We start from the raw sequence: 21,324 nt of genomic DNA on the forward strand, positions 1-21,324 counted from the left end.
ACAGTGTAAGTCGCTGCATTGCCTTACTCTGGGCCAGGGGGCGTAAAATAGCCAGGAGGGCTGTTCCATGGGCATTGCAGTGGGTTTTCCCACGCAACACTCATGGATTTTGACAGTGCCCCAGATTTAATTAATGGCGAAAACCTGATGCAGCACCAAAACCTTAAGCCTCCCCAGAACAGGCGTAACAAGGAGAAATATTTATTTTTTCTCCTATTTTTTTTCCTCTTTCCATGTGTGCTGCATTCTACAGGACACATAGAAAGAGGAGAACGCCTCTCTGGAGTGTTGTTGTTGTGTAGAATCCTGCGTGCAATGCAGAAACCCATGCCTGCATTAGCGCTAGGCAGCAAACTGTGCACCAGTGCAGGGGGAAAAGACAGGAATGCACCATATTTCATAAATACGTGCATTCCTGCCCTTTCATATTGGCCTAGAGCAGCACAGCAATAAGACTTGAGGTGCTACCCTACGCCAATGGCCCATAAATATGGACCCAGGTGGAGGAGGACATACTGGTGCTATTTGGTCTTCTAGGCACCCACATGTATGCTTTTTGATTAAAAGGGGAATTCACTGAAAGCTCACACTTGATTGTATAAACGGCTTCGCCATACAATGATAGCACAAACAATTAAATATTAATTTGCCCAGCAAAAAAACAAGAAATGTCAAAGGTTAGGAGTGAATTAAAATCAGAGGTGAGAATTTGTATGCTTACATGCTTATCTCTTAAAATTCGTTCTAATCAATAAGAGAACATAATCAAGTCGAAGCCAGAACACAGCCATAAGAAGCTACAAATGTACCCTAATACTCGGGTACTCATTAATGGGCCAGGGTGTTAGGTAACTGTGTAATTTCAGGAACCATCGATTCTTGATAGCTACTATCCTTCATAGCAATGTTGTGCATGTTTTTACTGGTTCCTTATAAAACTAGAAAATATTATATTTTGGCCAGGATCCACATGAAGGACCTGATTCACAAAGGTGAACGAACACTTTTGTGTAAGTTTACATTTTTTTTTTCTCACAAACTATGTATTAATAGTAAGTTTTGGACTGCGCAGACTCCGCACATAAAGAGATAGGGCTTGGAGATGGGCCTTCAAGTGAAGAAGCTGAGATCGGAATCCAGATTTTCTGGTTCTGACCAATTAGCCACTAAACCGACTCTTTTCCAGGATGTCATCTACTAGGATATAGCACTTCTAACTCACCCTGGAACAAGAGGATTTCATTGAAAACATTAAACATACTCAAATGACACATCCAACCTACAAACGCATCTTGGCCAAAATGTTGCTTTTTAATAGAAGTATCTTAAACAGCATTTTCAAATATTTGCATGGGGTTTGAACTAATGTCAGTTTCCTTCTAGATGTAGAGGTGAAGCCGCTCTGCCATCAGTGTGCCAGAGCCCCCATGGTAGCGACAAGTCTTGTGATATCCTAATCAACCACTCTGGACCTTTTGCTGAGTGCCACTGGCATGAGGATCCTGCTCCATTCTACACTTCGTGCAAATATGACATTTGCCACCATGGACTGGAGGATGGAATGCTGTGTGAAGCTGTTGCATCCTATGAAGAGGTGTGCAAGCTCCATGGAGTGACGGTTCCACCATGGCAAGCCTTGGTTCAGTGCCGTAAGATGTTTCATGTTGTGTTATGGTATTTTTCTAGTTTTACCCAATGAGCCACCTCTCTGTTTTTACCTGTTACCTGTTTCTGCTGCTTCAAAGAAGTATCATGCATTATGTTTCATGTGCATATATCGCTGAATGTTTCGAACATTATCTGCTGACATTAACAAATTTTAAAGTATGTGAACAGAATTTTCAAGTTCAAAAACTGGAAGATCCCTACTTTCCTCATCACTTTCCTCAACCTCCAGACCTCTGTACCATGTCTATAAGGCACATTTCTCTCTTACCTTATACTATTGGCTGTTTGTTGTGTCAGATCACCGTCTTAAGTAGTATTTCCACCGCAATTGATTGCAATTAATGAGGGCCTATTTTATATTTAAAAAGGACACTCAACAACCACAAGGGCACATTCTTTTATTTATCCCACACATGTAATACAACTACCACTGCAAATTACAATGCCACCTTCAGCAGTACCAGCAAAACTACCAACAAGCCGATACCATTTCCAAAGTTACCCCCACCAATAATCCCACCACCATGACTAATACACCACCGCCACTGGCAATACCATAACCAACTATACCATACCAAAACCAATTTTAAACCACCTCCCATACCACACAACCACCAAAAGCACATGACCAATACCAAAGCTTGACCAGTACCACGCCAGCAGTACTTCCAACAAAAACATCATCAATGCTGCCACCAACACCAAAATTGCCACCAATGCCATCACCATTACAACCACACCTACCAATGCCATTAATGTCAAAAGCACCTTTGTCACCACCAGGAATACCATAGCACCATAAATACAACCATGAATACCACCACTAGTACTGATACCATCACTGTCACGCCAATATCACCACCAGTGCCGCCACCTTCAACGCCACCACCAATACCAGTATCACTACCACAAATGTCACAATCAGCAGCATCAATACCTCACCAATATCCCATCCCAACCATTCCACAAAATCCAATCCCACAACCACCATTACCAAGAACAACATTACTAATTCCACCTAAATAACACCATCCCACTGCAACCAAAGCCACCAATACCACCATCAACAACAGTAACACCAACAACATATCAAAATCATTAATATAACTACCACCTATGTTTCCTCCAATGCTAATACAATAGCACCACCATCAATTCCACCCAAACACTAATTCTAACCCCAACATCAAGATTATTACTAATCCCAACATTATCACCATCGCCAATACCACCAACAAGAATACTTAAACAATACTGCCACCAACACTACCATCACCAGCACCCCGAACATTGGCCAATGCCTACTGGTTTAGCTCTAGTGTGATATTAATTGAAAATATATTTCTGCATCTCTGTGTTTGCATTTGTCATAACATTAAAGCTAGACCTACTGGCTCTGTTGAGTATGTCAGTGTGCATTGCAGCAAAACTGTGATCAAAACACAGACTGCAGGTCTTCTTTATGGCCTCAGACTTAACTATATACTAAGTGGCCAGTACTTGTCAGTGCTGCAATACTGTTTTTGTGAATATACCCGAGACAATATGTGAAAATCTGAGGCATATACAGATTATAGGGACAGTTGTACAAAGCTTTTTAGTGGTCACAAATGGTCCAATTTGCAGAATCGGGTCATTTGTGACATTTAAAAAGCTTTTTGGTATGTACCAATGCAAAATTGCAATTCAGTTACCTGTTGTTGGCATTGCAATTCAGCAATAGAAAAGGGGCATGTTTAGGGAGTCCCTTCCTAATACCGAATTGCAGAGGTATGTTTGAATATTTTGAGACTTAAATGCGGTTGCAAAACAATTGCAGGTTACATCCAATTTGAAATTGGTTGAAACCCATTTGCTTTGTGACGCCTTCGCCTTTGTGAATGTCTGTAAAAACATTTTTATAAGAGCAGGCAGTGGACCCACGGAACAGTTAGGCAGGCAGACAGGCAGGCAGCTAGACTGCCTGTCTAGCTTTAAAAAGAATGAAAAGAAAACTTTTCATTTTCTTTGTTAAATGCATCCCATTATCATCTAAGGAAAGCGGGCTGCATTAAAAAAAAAAGATTGTTTTATTGAAAAGCAATCACAGACATGGTGATCTGCTGACCCCAGCAGACCACCATCCCTGTAATTTTTGTGATTCCCAGTGGATCACAAAGTGAGACCTATATCATGAGTATTAATAAGGTAGGTATTTTTGTGATGGAAAAAAGAGTGCAGCAATTTATGTTTTGAACCCCTGTGGTTATTTGTTAAATATCTGTTTTTCTAATATAAATTAGAAAACTCATAAACCTGCTTTTCAGATGTATTTCTTCCTCAAATTTCTCATATAGGCCAAATAACCATTCAATTCACTTCGGATCTCATTTTTATACATCATAAATATATAACCAATCTATTGAAAACACTGTTTTCAAGTAAATTTCTTGTTGCAACTTTTACCTACCTAACTTTCTAAAAGTGGTATTTTCAGAATTGTGACTTAAGATCTGAATTTACTATAAAAGAGTTTTTTAAATTACAATTCATTTGAGTCCAAACATAACATTTCTGCATGTTACAAGTAAAAAGTTAGCACTTAATATAAATAGATGTGAATTAAAAAATGAAAAGGTAGCACTTAATAACTATAATACCTTAACCTACGTTTATCCTATGGGAGAGGTACTCCCTGCAATAGATTTGGACCTTACCGGTAGGATTGAACAGGAACTACAAAGTGTGGATTGAGCCTGTTTGCGTCCTGACTTAAGAAGCCTCTCCCTCCTCCCCTGTTCCCGTTCCCCAGTCTGTGCTTTACTTATTGGCCCTCTAGCTCCCAAGCAACACTGAAGCCTCCTCTCACATCTTGCATATGTCTTTAAGTTTGTGGAGGAAACCCCAAGACAGCCACCCCTCATTTTGTAGCCCCAGCCTCCCTGTGCCCTAAACATCGCAGTGGGCAAAGACAAAGAAGGTGGTAAGTACCCAGACTTTGTACTGTTTATCTTAGGGTTAGAGGTCTGATTGGCTGACAGGTCTGGGGTTCTGATTGTTCCTAGGGCTAGGCTTTCTGTTGGAGTTAGGATTTAGGGTTGTAATCCTGATTGGCTGATAGATCTGGGATTCTGATTGGTTCCTAAGGCTAGAGCTTCTATTGGACATAGGGCTTACAGTTAGTGTTCTGATTTGGCTACTAGGTCTAGCGCTCTGATTAGTTCATAGGCCTTGTGTGTCTGTTGGACCTAGGGCTTAGGGTTTGTCTTTTGACTGGTTGCTAAGGGTGGAGCTGTGATTGGTTAAGAGGGCTAGGTCTCCCATTGGTCCTTGGGATTAAGGTTAGGGTTCCCATTGGCCAGAGGTCACGTGAGCTAGGGTTATATAAACTTAAGGCTCAGGGTGTCTCAGCCCAGGCATCGAGGCTAAGGGCGGTGACGGCAAGGTCAGTTGTCTGTTCATGCTGGTTCGGGCCTAGAGCCAGAAGTGCTGCCCTTTTTACAATTCACCAGCCACCACCTTAACCCATCAACATCCACAAACATAATAACACACACTCAGCAAATGCACACTACTCATTTACAACCAACAAACCCAAACCACACTTCAATGTCTCAACAATCAACTCTGTTTCTTATCAACCACCAACACTACCATCTACTTCTCTGTACCAAAAACACACAAGCAAACAATCCTTACACTCCACTTCACCACATATATTACCTCTTCCTGCCACCAAATCTAGTTCATACTTTCATAACTCCTGTCTATTCCCTCTAGCAAACTACATACACTCTCCTCCAATGCATATCACCACTTCCTTTATCACACAACTTCCACTCACCAACAATACTTTATATCCAAATCCTTCACAGAAATTCACCACATCAGTATCTCATCTCCCTACTCCACAAAAGCAAAACATAACACACACCAGCACATCAAAATATCACACACACAACTTCATTCTATATTCCGTCCTAAAATAGAAACAAACACCTACTTCGACCCTCATGACTACACAAATAATTCAGATCCTAAACCATCTATTCTCCCAAATCTTTTATCTTTACCAACACCGAGCACACATAACAAACACAACAACAGTCATTCACACGTCTCTCATCCATTGTACAAATTACAGCATTGAAACATGACCCACAAGCTCCACCGCAACCCCTAACCCATACACCTTCCATCCTAAACAGACACAAAGAAAATGAGCAACATGCCACTCCTCACAACCTTAATACCATCTTAATACAGTCAATACCAACACTAATAATACACTACCTACAACTTCTACTTCCTACTCTAACAAACCAAGTCACAGCACCACCAAAACACAACCCTAGGCTGCCTAATAATAAATGCCCGATCACATTCTAAATACAATCACCTTATCTAGGACCTACTCATTGGCACACAACATGACTTACTCTTCATAACTGAATCATGGATGGGATATGACGTGACTGTAGTGTTGCATGAAGCCGTTCGTCTGGGCAATGAAACTGTCACACAAAATGGCATTAGAAGTAGAGGAGGTGGACTAGTTGTTATATTCAAGGAAACAATAAATCTCACCATAGCGGACAACATGTCCATACAAGGTTGTGAGGCTCTAATGCCCAGGTGCAATCCTACACTAACTTACTCCTGTAACTTCCTCCTTCCTTACAGACCAACACCTAGCAATCCAACTCTAACCCTGTGGCTTGGATACAAAGATAAAAAAGGTGCTTTGTTCACAAAGTTGTATACTATTCTGTTCTCAAGTAAAAAAACAGATTTTGTTTTAATCTGTACTAGAAGTAATGTTGTACTAATTAGATACAGAGAATATTAATTCCCATTCATTTTGTTATTACAGGATTTTCCTTCAGTGCCTCCCAAAGGCCCAGAGTGTCCTAGATCTCTCCATATTTTTCAGATCTTTAAAGTTTAATACAATTAAATTCTAGCTTTATGAGATATCAAAATATTTACAATTACTAAATATAGAGCCAGCTTTGAGTTTGATGATCATGACAAATGGCCCCATTTGTTATGTTTTACATGATTTTCCTTCAGTGCCTCCCAAAAGCCCAGAGAATCCCAGATCCCTTCATATTTTTCAGACCTCTAAAGTTTAACACAATTATTTTCTAGCTTTATGAGATCTCAAAATATTTACAAATTACAAAATATAAAGCCACCTCCTGCCCCTCCATCAGTATATTATTCTAGCCTTTCATTTATATAAAGGAAACATGTAAAATGACAGTTTATCCTCAACAAGGTATGCAATTAAATGCAATCTGAAATTCTCAAAGTTTCATAGCCCCTTTGGAGCTTTTATTTTCTAGAAAATCATTGTTCTTATACAAAAGAGAAAAAGATGTCTACAACTGTGCACTTACTGTGTAACATGATCTTCTGAAATCCATGTATGGTAAGGTGAGTAGTATCTCATCTAACCTTAGGTCTCTAGAGTGGACTGCCAGCATGTTATAGGCGAATGTAATTCTCGTATTGCTTTACACCACATCTCTCCTCATCTCAGGGGGTGACGGGAGAACTATGAGCCAGGCGTACAAAGCATTTTTCCAATTGCACAATGCCCAGGAATGGTTGTAAACTGGCCGTTTGCGAATGGAAAAATGCTTTTTGGGATGTAAATGCCCAAACTGAGATTTGGTAACATGTTACTGAATCGCAATTTACAACCCACTGGGAATCTCAAAAAGCGCAAAACACACTTTAGTACATTAGTGTTTGCGATTACCAAATAGCAAGTCACAAAAATCCGCTATTTGTTAATCCCAAACACTGATGTTTGTACATTTAGCCCTATGACCTTACGGGTGAGAGGGCATTTATCATTCATGCTTCTTCTAGCCTTGGCATGTGTCTGCAGTGTCATTTCTACAGGTAACTAATGATTTGAGACATCCACCCCATGCTGAACTTCTCTCCAGAGGAATCTCTAAAGAGCAGATATCTTGTATCTGTTTGAGACAGTGCCTGGTATTTCACACTTTACTTAGATTCTGATGCTTATGAGTAATTGTCATTAACTTTAAATGCACTTGTATCGGTTAAATAATGCTGTACACGTCCACAACAGAGGAGGATCCCTGCGAAGCGCTGATGTGTACAGGCTCAGAGTGGTGCGGACAGCTCAACGGGGAATTCGGGTGCTTCTGCTATGATGATTATGATGACCATCAAAAGGCCAACTACAGTAAGACATCATTCTTTTCAACTAAAAATGCAATGTATACCTTTGACTGTTACATACCTGTCATCAGCCTCCCAGGAGCAAGTGCAATCTTTCACACGTTACAAAGAGAAAATATGGTAGTCTCAGGGCATGTTTAATGATTGGACTGGTGTTGTCTTCTTTCAAACTTGGATGAGAGTTAGAGCAATAAATCGATCCAGTTCTACCAGCTATGAAGCACTTGCACCCAAATATACATGAACCAGAGTTATCCTAAATATTGATCCAATACTACATTAAGTGGGAAGTGTTTTTGCAGGTCTTTAAAAACTTTAATACAAATATATTTTGTTTGCCGTATATTTAGGATATCTAGAGATTAGCTCTAACAAGCTTTTTCTTACAGACACTATGCACTCCTTTTACTGAACAAGAAACAAGAAAGGTTACTCTCCACGTCTCTAAAATATTTACTTCAAGACATCTCAATTAAAAGGAGGGCCCAATCCCAACATCGGGTACTTCCCCCCAAAAGTGACTGAACTAGAGTAAGAATGTTTACTCTGCTCTACTATTAAGGAGAAGGAAAAGTCATTGACCTGTAATCCTATTTTATCTGCAGGGGAATCCTCATTGAAGTTACATGGACTAAACTTTCCTGCCAATACACCTGATCTTCTCGATCTTGAAGCACTCACACTTAAATAACTATTCTATTCAAATGCATATATAAAAAACACTTGTATATGTATATATAGGATGCATTACGCTTAATTATGTAGTATGGTCTAATATTGCCACTGAGGGGTTCTAGAAACATCACAAACCAAAAGGCTGATGGCCGAATGATTTATAAATAACACTTCAACCCCAACTGCCATTATTGGACTATACTGCACGTGATACCTGTTATGTATTTGTATATGACATGTTTATTTTGGGGTTGTCAACATTAAAAAGCTATCTTTTCAAAGAGCAACTTATTATGGGCATAGATTAGAATTAGAATGTTTAGTTTTTGTTTAGAAAGGCAGAAGGAAGAACAGGAGATGCACAATGGAGATTGGTAACCAATTAAGTATTGGGCACATTTCCAAAGGCTATGCATTCTGAGTGTTGGCTGCCTGCATTGAGTTGGGTGCAGGGGCTGGACACAAGCAAGTCCTGCTGGCCGATCCCACTGCACAAGAGGCAAGCTGGGGCACAGAGGTGGCTTATTCCCTGTGGAGGGTGGGGCACAGGGCGAGGAGGCAAACCCATTTGAGCAGTAATGTTGGGCATGGCTGAAAGGTTAGCGGCCCACAAAATGTTGGGTGAAGGCCTTCCCGCAAATTGCATGGCTGAAGGACATCCCCTGTGGGTGTTGGCTGCCCGCGGTTGAGCACAGGGAACATTTCCATGTGATATATGATTCCAAAAATTCCAAAAGTCACTGAAATCAATATTAAAGTGAATGTAAGGAATCAGGTTGTTTGTTGAGGGGAGGTAGAAGTCCCACTCAGGTACAACCACAGTCATTGTCAGGGTGAACCACAAAAGTCACTAAATTGCCCTGTGTTTAACCATCTGGTAGCATGGCACAACAGCAGTTAAGTTTAACTTAGAGGCAATATGTAAAGTATTTATGCAGCACACAAATAGTGATAAAGTGAAAACATTACACAAGAAAAATCCAAAAGCAATTTAGAAAAGTAGAATAAAGTTTAATAAATAACATGGTACTAGAATGACAAAAATCTAATCAGTAGAACCGAATATATTGAATTTGAAACGTTTAAGTAAAAATAGCATCAACTGATGACATCTGGTACAGCTGATTCACAAACTCAGGCCGACCACAATGGAGCACAAACCAGGCACAGGACCAAGTTTGGCTACTGGTAATTGTACTTTATGTCCTTGGTGTGAGATATGTGAGCATGGATTTACGAGGCTTTGCATCACTTAGCGTTGGTTCTGATGGGGATTTCACCTGTGTGGCAAGGCTTTGCAGTGTTTTGTAGTGCTTGGCATCAGTTCTGATGACTCTTTCAGCTGTACAGTGAAACTTTACAGGGCTTAGCTCAGAAGTAATGTGTAAAGAATTTGCAAATAACACACAGTGATACAGTAAAAACATTACAAAAGGACACCACATCAGTTTTAGAAAAATAACCATATTTATCTGTGTAAAACAAGACGAAAACGAGAAAAATCCAACATACATTAATAAAGATATTAATTTTGCAAGATTTAACTTAAAAATACAGTTTGTGGTCCAGCTGCGGTGTCAGGAAGACCTGCAAACAGTACCTTGGAAATGAAGAGCACCATGATCCTTGCAGTGCGGTGTCGCTGGCGTCGGTTCTGGAGGTTGGTGCAGGGATTGTCGGGCCCTTGAAGTCATACATGTTGCAGATCTAACTCGGGCTGATGACGAAGTCAGGAGCGCTGGTGTGGTTGGCATCGGGCCTGCGGTGCGAAGCAGGACGATGCGATATGTGGTGCCCACAGGTCAAGGTGCAGGCAGCGGCACGGTAACGGTGTCCTGTGGCATCGATGAGACGAGGGCTGCGGTGTGAAGTGGAGCAGAACTACGTGCATTGTCTCCAGGTCACGGTGCAGGCAGCGGCGGCAGCGTTGCTGAAGCACTGCCGTCAGTAGGCCCAAGGTGGTGGTGCAGCATGGGTGGGCTCCATGCAGTGCCCAAGGGTCGCGCTGCAGACAGGGGCATCTGTTGACGACACTGGAGTCGATGGTGCTGGTGTTGGTAGACCAGGGCTGTGGTGTAGGATGGGACGGTGCATCATATATACCTCACGAGCAGTGTCCTCAGGCCACGGTGCAAGCAGCGGCGTTGGTGTCAGTGTGGAGCGGCAGCGTTGGGGATGCCAAGGCTGCAGTTTTTCTTCTGTTGCAGCACAAAACACACAGTTCCCAGGGCTGTAAACAGATGAAGCTGAAGTCTTTGATATCGCTGAGACTTCCAACAGGAGGCAAACTCTACTTCAAGCCCTTGGAGAAACTTTACATGTAGGATACACAGCAAGGTCCAGTCTTTTTTCTTTATAAAGGCAGAAACAGCAACTGCAGACCAATCCAGCAAAGCACACACACTGCAAAGGGGCAGTACTCTTCATTTCTTTAGTTCTTCTCCTTGGCAGAGGTACCTTTTGATCCAGAAGTGTTCTCAAATGTTGGGGTTTTGGGTCCACTACTTACACCCCGTTTTGCCTTTGAAGTAGGCAAACTTCAAAGGAAAGTCTCCATTATTTACAAGATCCGACCTCGCCCAGGCCTGGCCCCACACACACACACACCAGGGGGTTGGAGACTGCATTGTGTGAGGACAGGCACAGCCCTTTCAGGTGTGTCAGCTCCTCCCTCCCCTCTCTAGTCCAGGAGACTCATCGGGATATGCATACTATACCCCAGCTTCCTTTGTGTCACTGTCCAGAGGGAATTCACAACAGCTCACCTGTCAGTCTGACCCAGACGTGGAATACACAAGCAGGCAAAGGCACAGAATGGTTTAAGCAAGAAAATGCCTATTTTGTAAAAGTGGCATTTTCAAACTGACAATCTCAAAAACAGCTTTACCGAAAGGTGTATTTTTAAATTGTGAGTTCAGAGACCACAAACTCCAAATCTCTATCTGCTCCCAATGGGAAACTGCACTTAAAAGATATTTAAAGGCAGTCCCCATGTTAACCTATGAGAGAGATCGGCCTTGCAACAGTGAAAAACAAATTTGGCAGTGCTTCACTGTCAGGACATGTAAAACACATAAGTACATGTTCTGCCTTTAACATACACTGCACCCTGTCCATGGGGCTACCTAGGGGTGACTTACATGTAGTAAAAGGAAAGGTTTGGGCCTGACAAGTGGGTACACTTGCCAGGTCGAATTGGCAGTTTAAAACTGAACACAGAGACATTGCCGTGGCAGGTCTGAGACATGTCCAGAGGGCTACTCATGTGGGTGGCACAATCAGTGTTGCATGCCCACTAGCAGCATTTGATTCATAGGCCCTGGGCACACATAGTGCACTTTACTAGGGACGTATGGGTAAATCAAATATGCCAATCATGGATAAACCAATCACCAATACAATTTACATAGGGAGCACTTACACTTTATCAGAGTCCAGCATACCATAAAAACTGAAGGTCAGAAGGCAGAAGGACAGGGGGAACATGCCAAAAGATGCCAGGTCTTGTATTGAATCCTAGTTTGTTTTAACGGGATAACAGGAGTTAGCTTAGCCGTAGGCTTGTAAACTCGTGCCCCCGTCACCCAGTGACTTTTAACCTACTTAGCTTGCTCTGTCTTAATCCATTTAATTATTTATTTCCTTTAAAATGGCGGCCTTGTTTATAGTTAGGCCACGTGTTATGGGTTCTATTATCAGTGTAACTGCGACAAGGCGTCAAGATCAAGATCGAAAGACAAACATACAGTAGGCATTCACACTTAGGGATTTTCCCTCTCTATACTTTCGAGGGATTGTTGATATTAATTGCCGTCCCAAGCATGCCTGTTATCTATTGTTATGAATAACACTTATGTCAGGGGACCTTGTAGATCTGTATAAATACAACACACTTTTAGACAGATAATCAGAGGGATTCCGACCAGAGGGCATCGCCACCATCGCTGATACCGATGCTACAGTCATCTTGACGCTGACCCAGTCTTCGTGTCCCTGCGGAGTCTGAGATAGAGACCTCATTCCAAGGTAACGAGGGTTGGGGGCTCCTCTCATGGACACGGCTTTGGCAGATTAGGTTTAACGAACCCAGCTCTCCTTTTATAGGTAGGAGGTTAGACTTACTCTCCTTAGGGTATTAGGGCCTATTCCATTTTTTACATATACATATATTTCTTTCATATATTGCATAATGGTGGGGGTCTTTATAACAATGACTCTCCTCTTCACAATACTGTTGCTTGGTATATTCATTATCCTAATCATTGCAGTTCATGCAACTTATCACAAATTGCAGTTATGTTGAATAAAAACTATTATAACTTTACTGCATCTGTGTTATTGCCTTTGTTTGTATGAGACATAATAAATCTGTGAGAAAAGGGTAATTTCCGTTCAACCACGACAACCCTGAGAGATCTTACTTTGAGTCCATGCGTAAGCGACTGCTACAAATCACCTTTTACTATTATGTTTCGGGTGAGGTACTGCTAGTAAGCCGGTAAGGTTTGGACAACAGTTACAACTAGTTGTAGGAAGGAACTTAGTCACCTACAACGAAAGTACTGTCATCTTGAGACCAGCAGTCTTGCTCAGAGCAAGAGTCCAAACTACGACAGTCTAACACCTCAAAATAGAGATCAGGAGGGAAAGTTGATTATTGAATGAAGATAAATTACAATATGTAGCTGTATTGACCTCTATACAGCCAGCTGTTACGTTACACCAAAAATACATAAGGACAGAAATAATTCCTTGTGCAGGCTTTTTGTGTCTGCAAGAGGCTTACTCTGTGAAAAGACATTTTAGTTTATGGACATATTCTTGGTCCCTCATACTTACTAGACACAACAGATCTATTGTGCCAAGTCTAAAACATCTCATAGAATAAAGATTACCATCTTGCCACAATAGATGTGATTGAGTAAAATCCATCAATAGATCACAAACTTGCAGGTTATGAAAGAAAATTAATTTGCAAAGGTAAAAAGTAGGTAAATAAATTGTTTGATTTACATGGAAATTAGATATCACTTTTAGGAGAAAGCTCTGGTGAGTTCTCATTACCACCCTGTTTCTAGGGAAACCATACACGTTTTTTGTGAACAGAGGCAGAATATTTCATACACTATAGTACAAAATATAGAATTGATAGCAACCAGCAAAAGCAGACTTCCATGTTAAATGTTGCATTGTAGCTCTGTGTATTGGCTCAAAAGGTGAGCACATTCATTATAAAAGAATAATATTGAACTTCCAAGATGGAGAAGAGATTCTAGTGGGAGGTAATATTTTGTTAATACCCTACAGTAAATGTATAACTACAGACATTCTAAACAAAGAGGTTTGTGAAGGCTATTTACCATATGCATTGATTGCTGCACAATTGCAAGATATGCCTTTAACTAACAACAGAGTCAGGCCTCAATAGATGTAAGAGGCACTGAAACACCACATCTTCATGACATATGGATGAATCAAAGTAATTATGTATACACCAGATGTAAAGCTTCTTCTTCTTCTTCTTAAATGCATATGACATCCTAGCAAAGCCTCCTTCTGAATATCCATACAGTGTTGAGAATATTTAGATAACCATATTGTAGGAAATGAAGAGCCAGACTGCTAAGTTCAAAAGTGGTAGCTTGGGGTGCAGGATCTGGCCCACAAACTTGTACAGGAGATCCAAGCTGCAAGGCATGGCCATACTAGGACCATTAGTATCATCCTTGCCTTGACATTACATAGTTTAATCAGCAGCATTGATTTTAGAGCATGGGGGGAGGGAATCATAGTGAAATTTCCCTGACCAGTCTTTCAAACGTATACCAAGATAGAGCAACCCAATAATCCCACCGGAGATTGGGTACAAGCATGCAAAATACAGAATGTCTTCTAAAGGAGAAACTTATATTTGGTTGCTAGTTTAGGGGATGTAGTAAAAATCTATACTCCCAAAAATTTAATGAACAAAGTATCACAAATAGAATCAAATGAATTGTGCATAACCCATCAATTATTGAAGGATACTTCTTTGTCTAACCAAAACAAAATGCTATTTTATTAGATCACAGTGTATGTATACAGTAAGGTTTAAACTAAATTGCACAATCCCACTATCACTGTCAGACCAAGATCCCCTGAGATTTGTTGTAGTCCAAAAGTGATCTGAGACCTATTCGGGGCAATCCAAACACTCTGTTCTCTTTTTGTCACAGTCTTAACAAAATAATTTATGGAGATGAGGTCTTTCAAAGGGGCATTCCCCACTGAGCATGGCTGGTAATATCTTAAGGCAAAAATCGGGAATCTTTTGTTGTTTATGAACAAATAAGTCTATTTGATGATGGGCCCATTCTTTGAAGATGCTTTGCAACACCTACAACATGTGGAGAACCCAGTCATTGTTTTTTTGTATTGACTGATTGAGCAAGTCTGTCTACTTGTTCTGGATCCTAGGTAGATGGAGTGCTGCGATGCTTAGTTCCTTCATTAGCAGACATTTCCAAATTATTTGGGCTTCCAGGTAAAGTGGTCTTTAGTAGGTTCCCCCCTGCTTGTTCGGATAGTACATTGTGATTGTATTGTCCACCTGAATCAGGAGGGATTTGGTCTGAGTAATCTAGTGCTTTCAGACCTTAGCGGGTGACTAGTGGCGCTCTACAAGTCTGATTATTGATTGATTGAGTAATGGAAGAAATGACTTTTAAGCCAGATGGACAGCTCTAAACTCCAGCAGGTTTATATAATATGATCTTCCCTTCTCTGATCATGACTCTTGTGTTTACAGATAGTTCATGTGAGTTCCCCCAAACTAGGAGAGAAGCATCTGTCAATAAGGGCTGCAGCAGTATGTTCTAATGTCCTAATGAAAAGGGATCCCTTTCAATAGACTGACTGATCAACACCGCCATGGGAATGACTGAATAGCGTCTAATGTTAGTTTCAAGTTGTTCTTCCAGCTGCAAGAAGCCTAGTTCAATTGCCATTCTAGACACTGTTGTAAAGGCCTCATGAGAAGCCTGGCATTTAGAACTAGAAAAATGCATGATGCCATCTACCCCAGTAATGATGAAAACTGTTGGGCAGTTAGATGCAATGTGTGCAGCTACACACCACTGCATGGAAACTACCCTCATTGCTGTCACGGATGATACCTGCATGACTCTGGACAGAGCAGACTCAGCAGCTCTCATCCTCCTGGACCTCTTCTCAGCATTTGACAGAGTATCCTACCCCATCCTCATCCAATGTCTACACAACATCGGAATCCAAGGACACGTACTCCAATTGGTTAGCTCCTTCCTGACTGGAAGGACCTAGACAGTCAGCCTGGCACCGTACACCTTAGATGCCTGCACCCTCATCTGCAGAGTTCTGCAAGGATCCTCCCTGAGAATGACCCTCTTCAAAGCAAGGCCTCTCCATCTAGCCAGCATCATCCACTGTCACAATATCAACGTCCTCTAGTACGCCAGAGAAACACATCTCATTCTCTCCATCACAGACAAGACGCCCAGTATCTTTATAAAGTTCACTGCCTGCATGACTGAATTTGCCCACTAGATAAAGTACCGGAAAGACCAAAATTGTGATCTTCGGGAACAGTACACTCACATGGGAGTTCACCTGATAGACAACAGAGATAGGAAAGACTCCTACCTCCACCACCCATGCCAAGAACCGTGGTGTCATCATTTACAGCAAACTCAACATGATCGCCCAAGTCAATGCCCTCAATGCCTCATGCTTCCATACCCTAAGGATGCTGAGAAAGATTTTCAATTGGCTCCCAATCAGCACTCAGAAAATTGTCACACTTGCCCTGGTCACAAGCAGGCTGGTAACAGGAACAAGATCTATGCAGGCATCAATAAAAAAAACTCACCAGAAGGCTGCAGATCATTCAGAACTCGACGGACAGAATTACTCTCAACTCCCACACTGCATTCACATCACACCACACCTGAAGGAGGTACGCTGGCTCTACATTCATAAAGAACCACAATTCATACCCCTCACTCACACTTGCAAGACACTACAAAACACTGACTCAGCATACCTCAACAATCGCATCTGGTGCACAAAACGTTCAGACACGGTAGGAAGCTGAATCTCTATATAGTGCACTAAAATGAAGTACACTGTGCAGAGAGTCCAGGGGATCCCCAACTGGTATTGCAGAGGCAAAGTTAGATAGATGTAATGTTCTAATTGTAGTGTGGCCGAGCAGTTAGGCTTATCAGTGGTTAGTGCTAAGCATTTGTTGTATTCACAGAGGCAATAATTGAGACACACACTCAATGAATAAATCCAAGGTCAATTTAGAAAAATAACAGTTCTTTTTATATATGTTTCAAACCCAAGAACTTGGTAATCAGGTAAGTAGACTTTTCAGCATAAATAGTTTCAAAAATAGAGAGAGTGCAATTTTCAGTGTTCTCGCAAAGTTATCCTATCGAGGAAAAACAATGTTCAGCAAACACAGGGTTAACAATGACTAACAAAGCCAATCTCAGGGAGTTAAGGTAAGTACTGGCCACTGATCAGAACCACACCAACAGGTCACACCAGGCGGCCAGGTACAGAGGTGCAATAAGGCGTCAGGTGCCCAATGGTTTCCTATGGGAGTTTGACCCCATGACAAACAGGCTGCAGGCTCTGGCTGGGAAGCCAGTCAGGGACAACAAACAGGTAGGTAGTAGAATTGGGGTGCTCTGAACATAGTTGCACTGTTGGGACTCTTCTCCTATGCCCAGGGGCGACGGATGCAGGGGTGTCGGCTTTTCACATCAGGAACCACTCACAGGGGGGGTCCTGTGTTTTGATGCTGCAGGCGTCGTGGAGGTTCCGGCAGGGGTGAACCCAGGGTCGATTTGAGCTATTAGGAGGCTGGGGATATCATTGGCACCGATGATCCACCTCAGCTGGGGCCAGGGGTCATGGGTGCAGTGGTTGCTGGAGGTGTCGGATTTTCTCTCACCACATGCCTGTGGGAGAGGGGCCTGCGTGCAGGGCTGCCGATGTCGGAAGAGTCCAAAATGGGTGAGACCACAATGGACTTGGTATAGGGGCAGCTGGGGACCCACATTAGCACCGTCGGTTGGCTTCTTCTCGGGTTGTGGACGTCGGGTGCAGTGGTTACTTCTGGTGTTGGGTTTGCAGGGTTCCAGCAGCTTCAGAGTCCTTTCTTTGGAGTTTCTTGTTGCAGGGCAAACCCACAGGAGACTTGAGTCTTTATTGAAGGCTGGATGAGTTGGCTTCTTGTGCATGATCATTCAAGGCCAGCAGGCAGGCCGGGTCAAGGTCCAGGTCAGGCGCTTCTTCGTTTCCTTTTCTGCAGGTGCAACTCTTCTTTATCTGGCTCTTCTTAGGTTGTTGAAATCCGAGTTCTAAGTTTCAGGGGTGCCACCTAAATAATCATTTTAGGGGCATTATGTGGAGTGCTAGGCAGAAGCCAATGGGCTGACCACCTTGAGGGTATCCAGACCCTTCTCATAACCACTTCTGCTGGGAAATGGGCATAACCGTAGTGGCCTAATTCCTTCCAAACAAGATGGCGGAATTTCAAAAGTAGTGTCCACTTCAGCTCATCCACCTTAGGGTTCGGACTGGCATGAAGTGGGCACTCCTCCTAATTTAACAAATTTTCCTGCCTGTGCTGCCACCAAATAGTGGGGTCAGGCACTTAAAATGGCTTCCCTGTGCCCTTATTGTATTTCAGAATCGACAGAGACATATCAGGGGCATACCTGCTCATGCATATATGCCCTCAGTTGTGCCTGGATGCACCCTACCTTAGGGGTAACTTACACCTGGCACATGCAGTGATAGGGGACCTGGTGCACAGGGAAGTGTGACAGGTCGTGTTTTCAATTTAGCCTGCACCAGCACACGCAGTCTGCAATGGCAGCACTGTGTGGTTTAGGTGAGGGGTCCCTGAGGGTGGCACAGTTGGTGATGCAGCCCTCAGAGACCTTCCTTAGTACCCCTGGTACCTATGACCTGGGGTCATAGATACCAGGGGTACCATTTACTAGGGACATACACTGCTAGCTAAAGAGTTTGCCAATTGTGCAAAACAGCAGTTTTGGGGAAAGAGATCTTGCACTGGGGATATGATTAGCAGGGACCCCGTGCACTAACAGGCAATTCCATATCAGAAACCAGCCAAAAACGTGGGGGCTAACCATGTCAAAAAGGGTGCTTTCCTACAGACACCTCCGCTCATCTGAAGTCTGATGGTACAGTTGGTTTTCAAACTGGAAAAAATTCTCTGTCTGAGCTATGTTAGCACAGTCCATGACAAAATCAACAGGAGTCACAAATGACCAATCGGACGTAGAGAGCATGTCTTCAACCACCCTAAGTGTAGCTGCATGGGGAATGCTCGTATAAAGGGATTCCATATCAAGACTGATCAAAGCACTGAGTACATTTTTGGTGTCTTTCAAAAAAGTGACAGAATTTCAATAGAGGTTCTAGAATGAAGCCTATTCCTGACACAATAGATCAACCCAGAGGTGGTAGTACTCCTTTGTGGATCTTTGGAAGGCAATAAAAATATGGTACGGGTGGTTGTCAGATATCTAAAAAATCAGCCTCCTTGTGAGTTATCCATTTGTTTGTTTTAGGTTACGCAATGACCCATCGTATTTTATTCTGTAATCTCTCGGAAGGATCCTGAGAGATGGGATCATAAAAGGAGGCGCCACTCTATAAGCATAGACACTCCTGTCGATATGTTTCTGTTTCCAATAAGACCAGGGCACTGCCTTTATCTGCAGGTTTAATGGTAATATTGGGGTCTTTCATCAAGGAGTTCAGAGCTTGTCTGTCTCTGGTGGGAATGTTAACAAATGGATGTCTTGGCCATAGTTTGCTCAAGTCATTTAAGACCACCTTTTCAAAAGTGAGGATCTCATGTGGTACCATATTGTGTGGAGGGGTGAAGGTGGAGGGATTCCTTAAATCAGTGGTACCCTCAGGAGTCTGAATAGGCTTGTCATGAAAAAAGGCATGAAGTTGGATCTTCCTGAAAGTGTGTAAGTTCACAGTTTAAGCTAAATAAATCTTCCTTTGGGGTGGGAACAAAGCCCAGGCCCATGTTAAGGGTCCATTGTTCAACATCAGTGAGAGATCGCTGGGACAAATTAACCACTAAGTTATCTTCTCCGGGTCTCTCCCACTGCTCCTGGTTACAATCTGAAGTTCTTCCTTGGTTCACTGTACAATTTTCCCTCTTCCTCTGTGCCTGCCACTTCCTCTGCCCGACCGCTGCCTAAAAAAGGACCGTATGGCATTGGTGGGTGTGGCTGCATAAACAGATAGTGGGGTTGACACATCAGTGATTGTGGATAATGAAGGTCAGGTAAGTTGTAGAAAGTTTGGGGAACAGTTCTCCATTCCTCATCTGTGCTCAAACCGTCTCATGATGAGCTGTTACTTTAAGTTCTGAGCTTTCTGCGTGAAGGTCCAGATTCATTCTAGGAGCAAGATTGCACATCTTCCTCTCACTCATAGGGCTAATACACCCTAGCACTCAATTTCACAGCAGATCTCTGGCAAAAAGCCCCTTTGTGGGGCCCGCTGGACATTTGCGCGCCAGTCCAACAAGAAGCTGGCCAAGGATGAAGCATGACACCCTATTGGGTGTGTTAGGACTTTTGCTTCTATAGACTGAAGTGCCTAGTTTGACCTGGACTGTATCTAGGGGCCCTACTTGGAACTCCATCATCAGAACTTTGTACCTTCATTTGTTATAAATAATGATAGGGGGACCATACACTGGACCAAATTAATTCCCCCCCCACCCCTCCTGTTTTTAAAACAAGATATAAATGTGACACCCTCGGAACCTCTCATAAGAATATTCCTGAACCTGCAATGATTCAGAAGAAGAACTGCCCTGCTTGCCTAGAGCCCAGAATCCCAGAAGTAATCCTGAGGGGCACTTGGCTGACCTCCTGTTTGAGGCAAAGGAAAACAATAGGTTTCCAGAGTCCTTCCTTGCAACTGCTCAGCTGACCCAGACCAACTGAAGCTGCATGGACCGTGCTGCTTGTCTCTGCTAGAGTGAGTCCTGACATTCAAGAGATGTCTTCCCAGGTTCTGGACCATTCGCTGTTGTCAGAGAGTACTACTTCAGGTTGCAAACTGCTAGAAAACGATGAGAATCCAGAGGTTTGGGCTTTTCTTGTCAAAATAGAACCACCTCCGTTTTCCTCATGAACACAATCACACTTTACCAAGAACAACATGGGATCTGCATACAACTGCTTACGCACTGTCCTCTGCTACAGGCTTCATCCACACAGTGCTCTTTGTGTTGACAACAACCACCTGTGCTTTCTGCCAGCGTGAAATTCCAACTTCACCTTCCTCTTCATGCCCACAATGATCGCAGTGCCACCATAAAGCTCCTGACTGAGGCTCCTCATGTGCAGCTGGACTAAGTTAGAAAGTAAACCCTCCACCAAGATAACCACAATTGGTGCTTTGTGTTTCTTGGCGCTATTTTTAATTAAAACTTGTTTTTATGTTTTAGATTTATTCTGCAGTCTAGAGGCACAGACTTGAAAGAGGCACGAGTGAAGAACAATTGGATTGCCAGTTCTGTAAATCCTGTGTTCAATAGCAAGAAGAACTTAGTATGAGGCAATCCATTTGAGTGTTTCTCCCTGGATTCTGATGTGGTGAAGTCTGTTGATTAAGATGTGATGGGAAATGGTGATGAAGGCAGCTGACAGATCTAGGAGGATGAGGGCTGCCATTTCATCGCAG

At 42.6% G+C, this 21,324-nt stretch overlaps 1 protein-coding gene across 1 annotated transcript in view; it reads left to right on the forward strand.

Moving 5' to 3' along the window:
• LOC138246462 (alpha-tectorin-like) overlaps positions 1-21,324 on the forward strand; it is a 270,914-nt gene that overhangs the window by 159,709 nt on the left and 89,881 nt on the right. The window contains exons 10-11 of the mRNA XM_069201099.1: positions 1,384-1,649; positions 7,757-7,873. Coding sequence (XP_069057200.1) covers positions 1,384-1,649; positions 7,757-7,873 — 383 coding nt within the window. The remainder of the gene's footprint in view (positions 1-1,383; positions 1,650-7,756; positions 7,874-21,324) is intronic.

Source organism: Pleurodeles waltl, chromosome 7, assembly GCF_031143425.1.
Source record: "Pleurodeles waltl isolate 20211129_DDA chromosome 7, aPleWal1.hap1.20221129, whole genome shotgun sequence".
Taxonomy (NCBI): Eukaryota; Metazoa; Chordata; class Amphibia; order Caudata; family Salamandridae; genus Pleurodeles; species Pleurodeles waltl.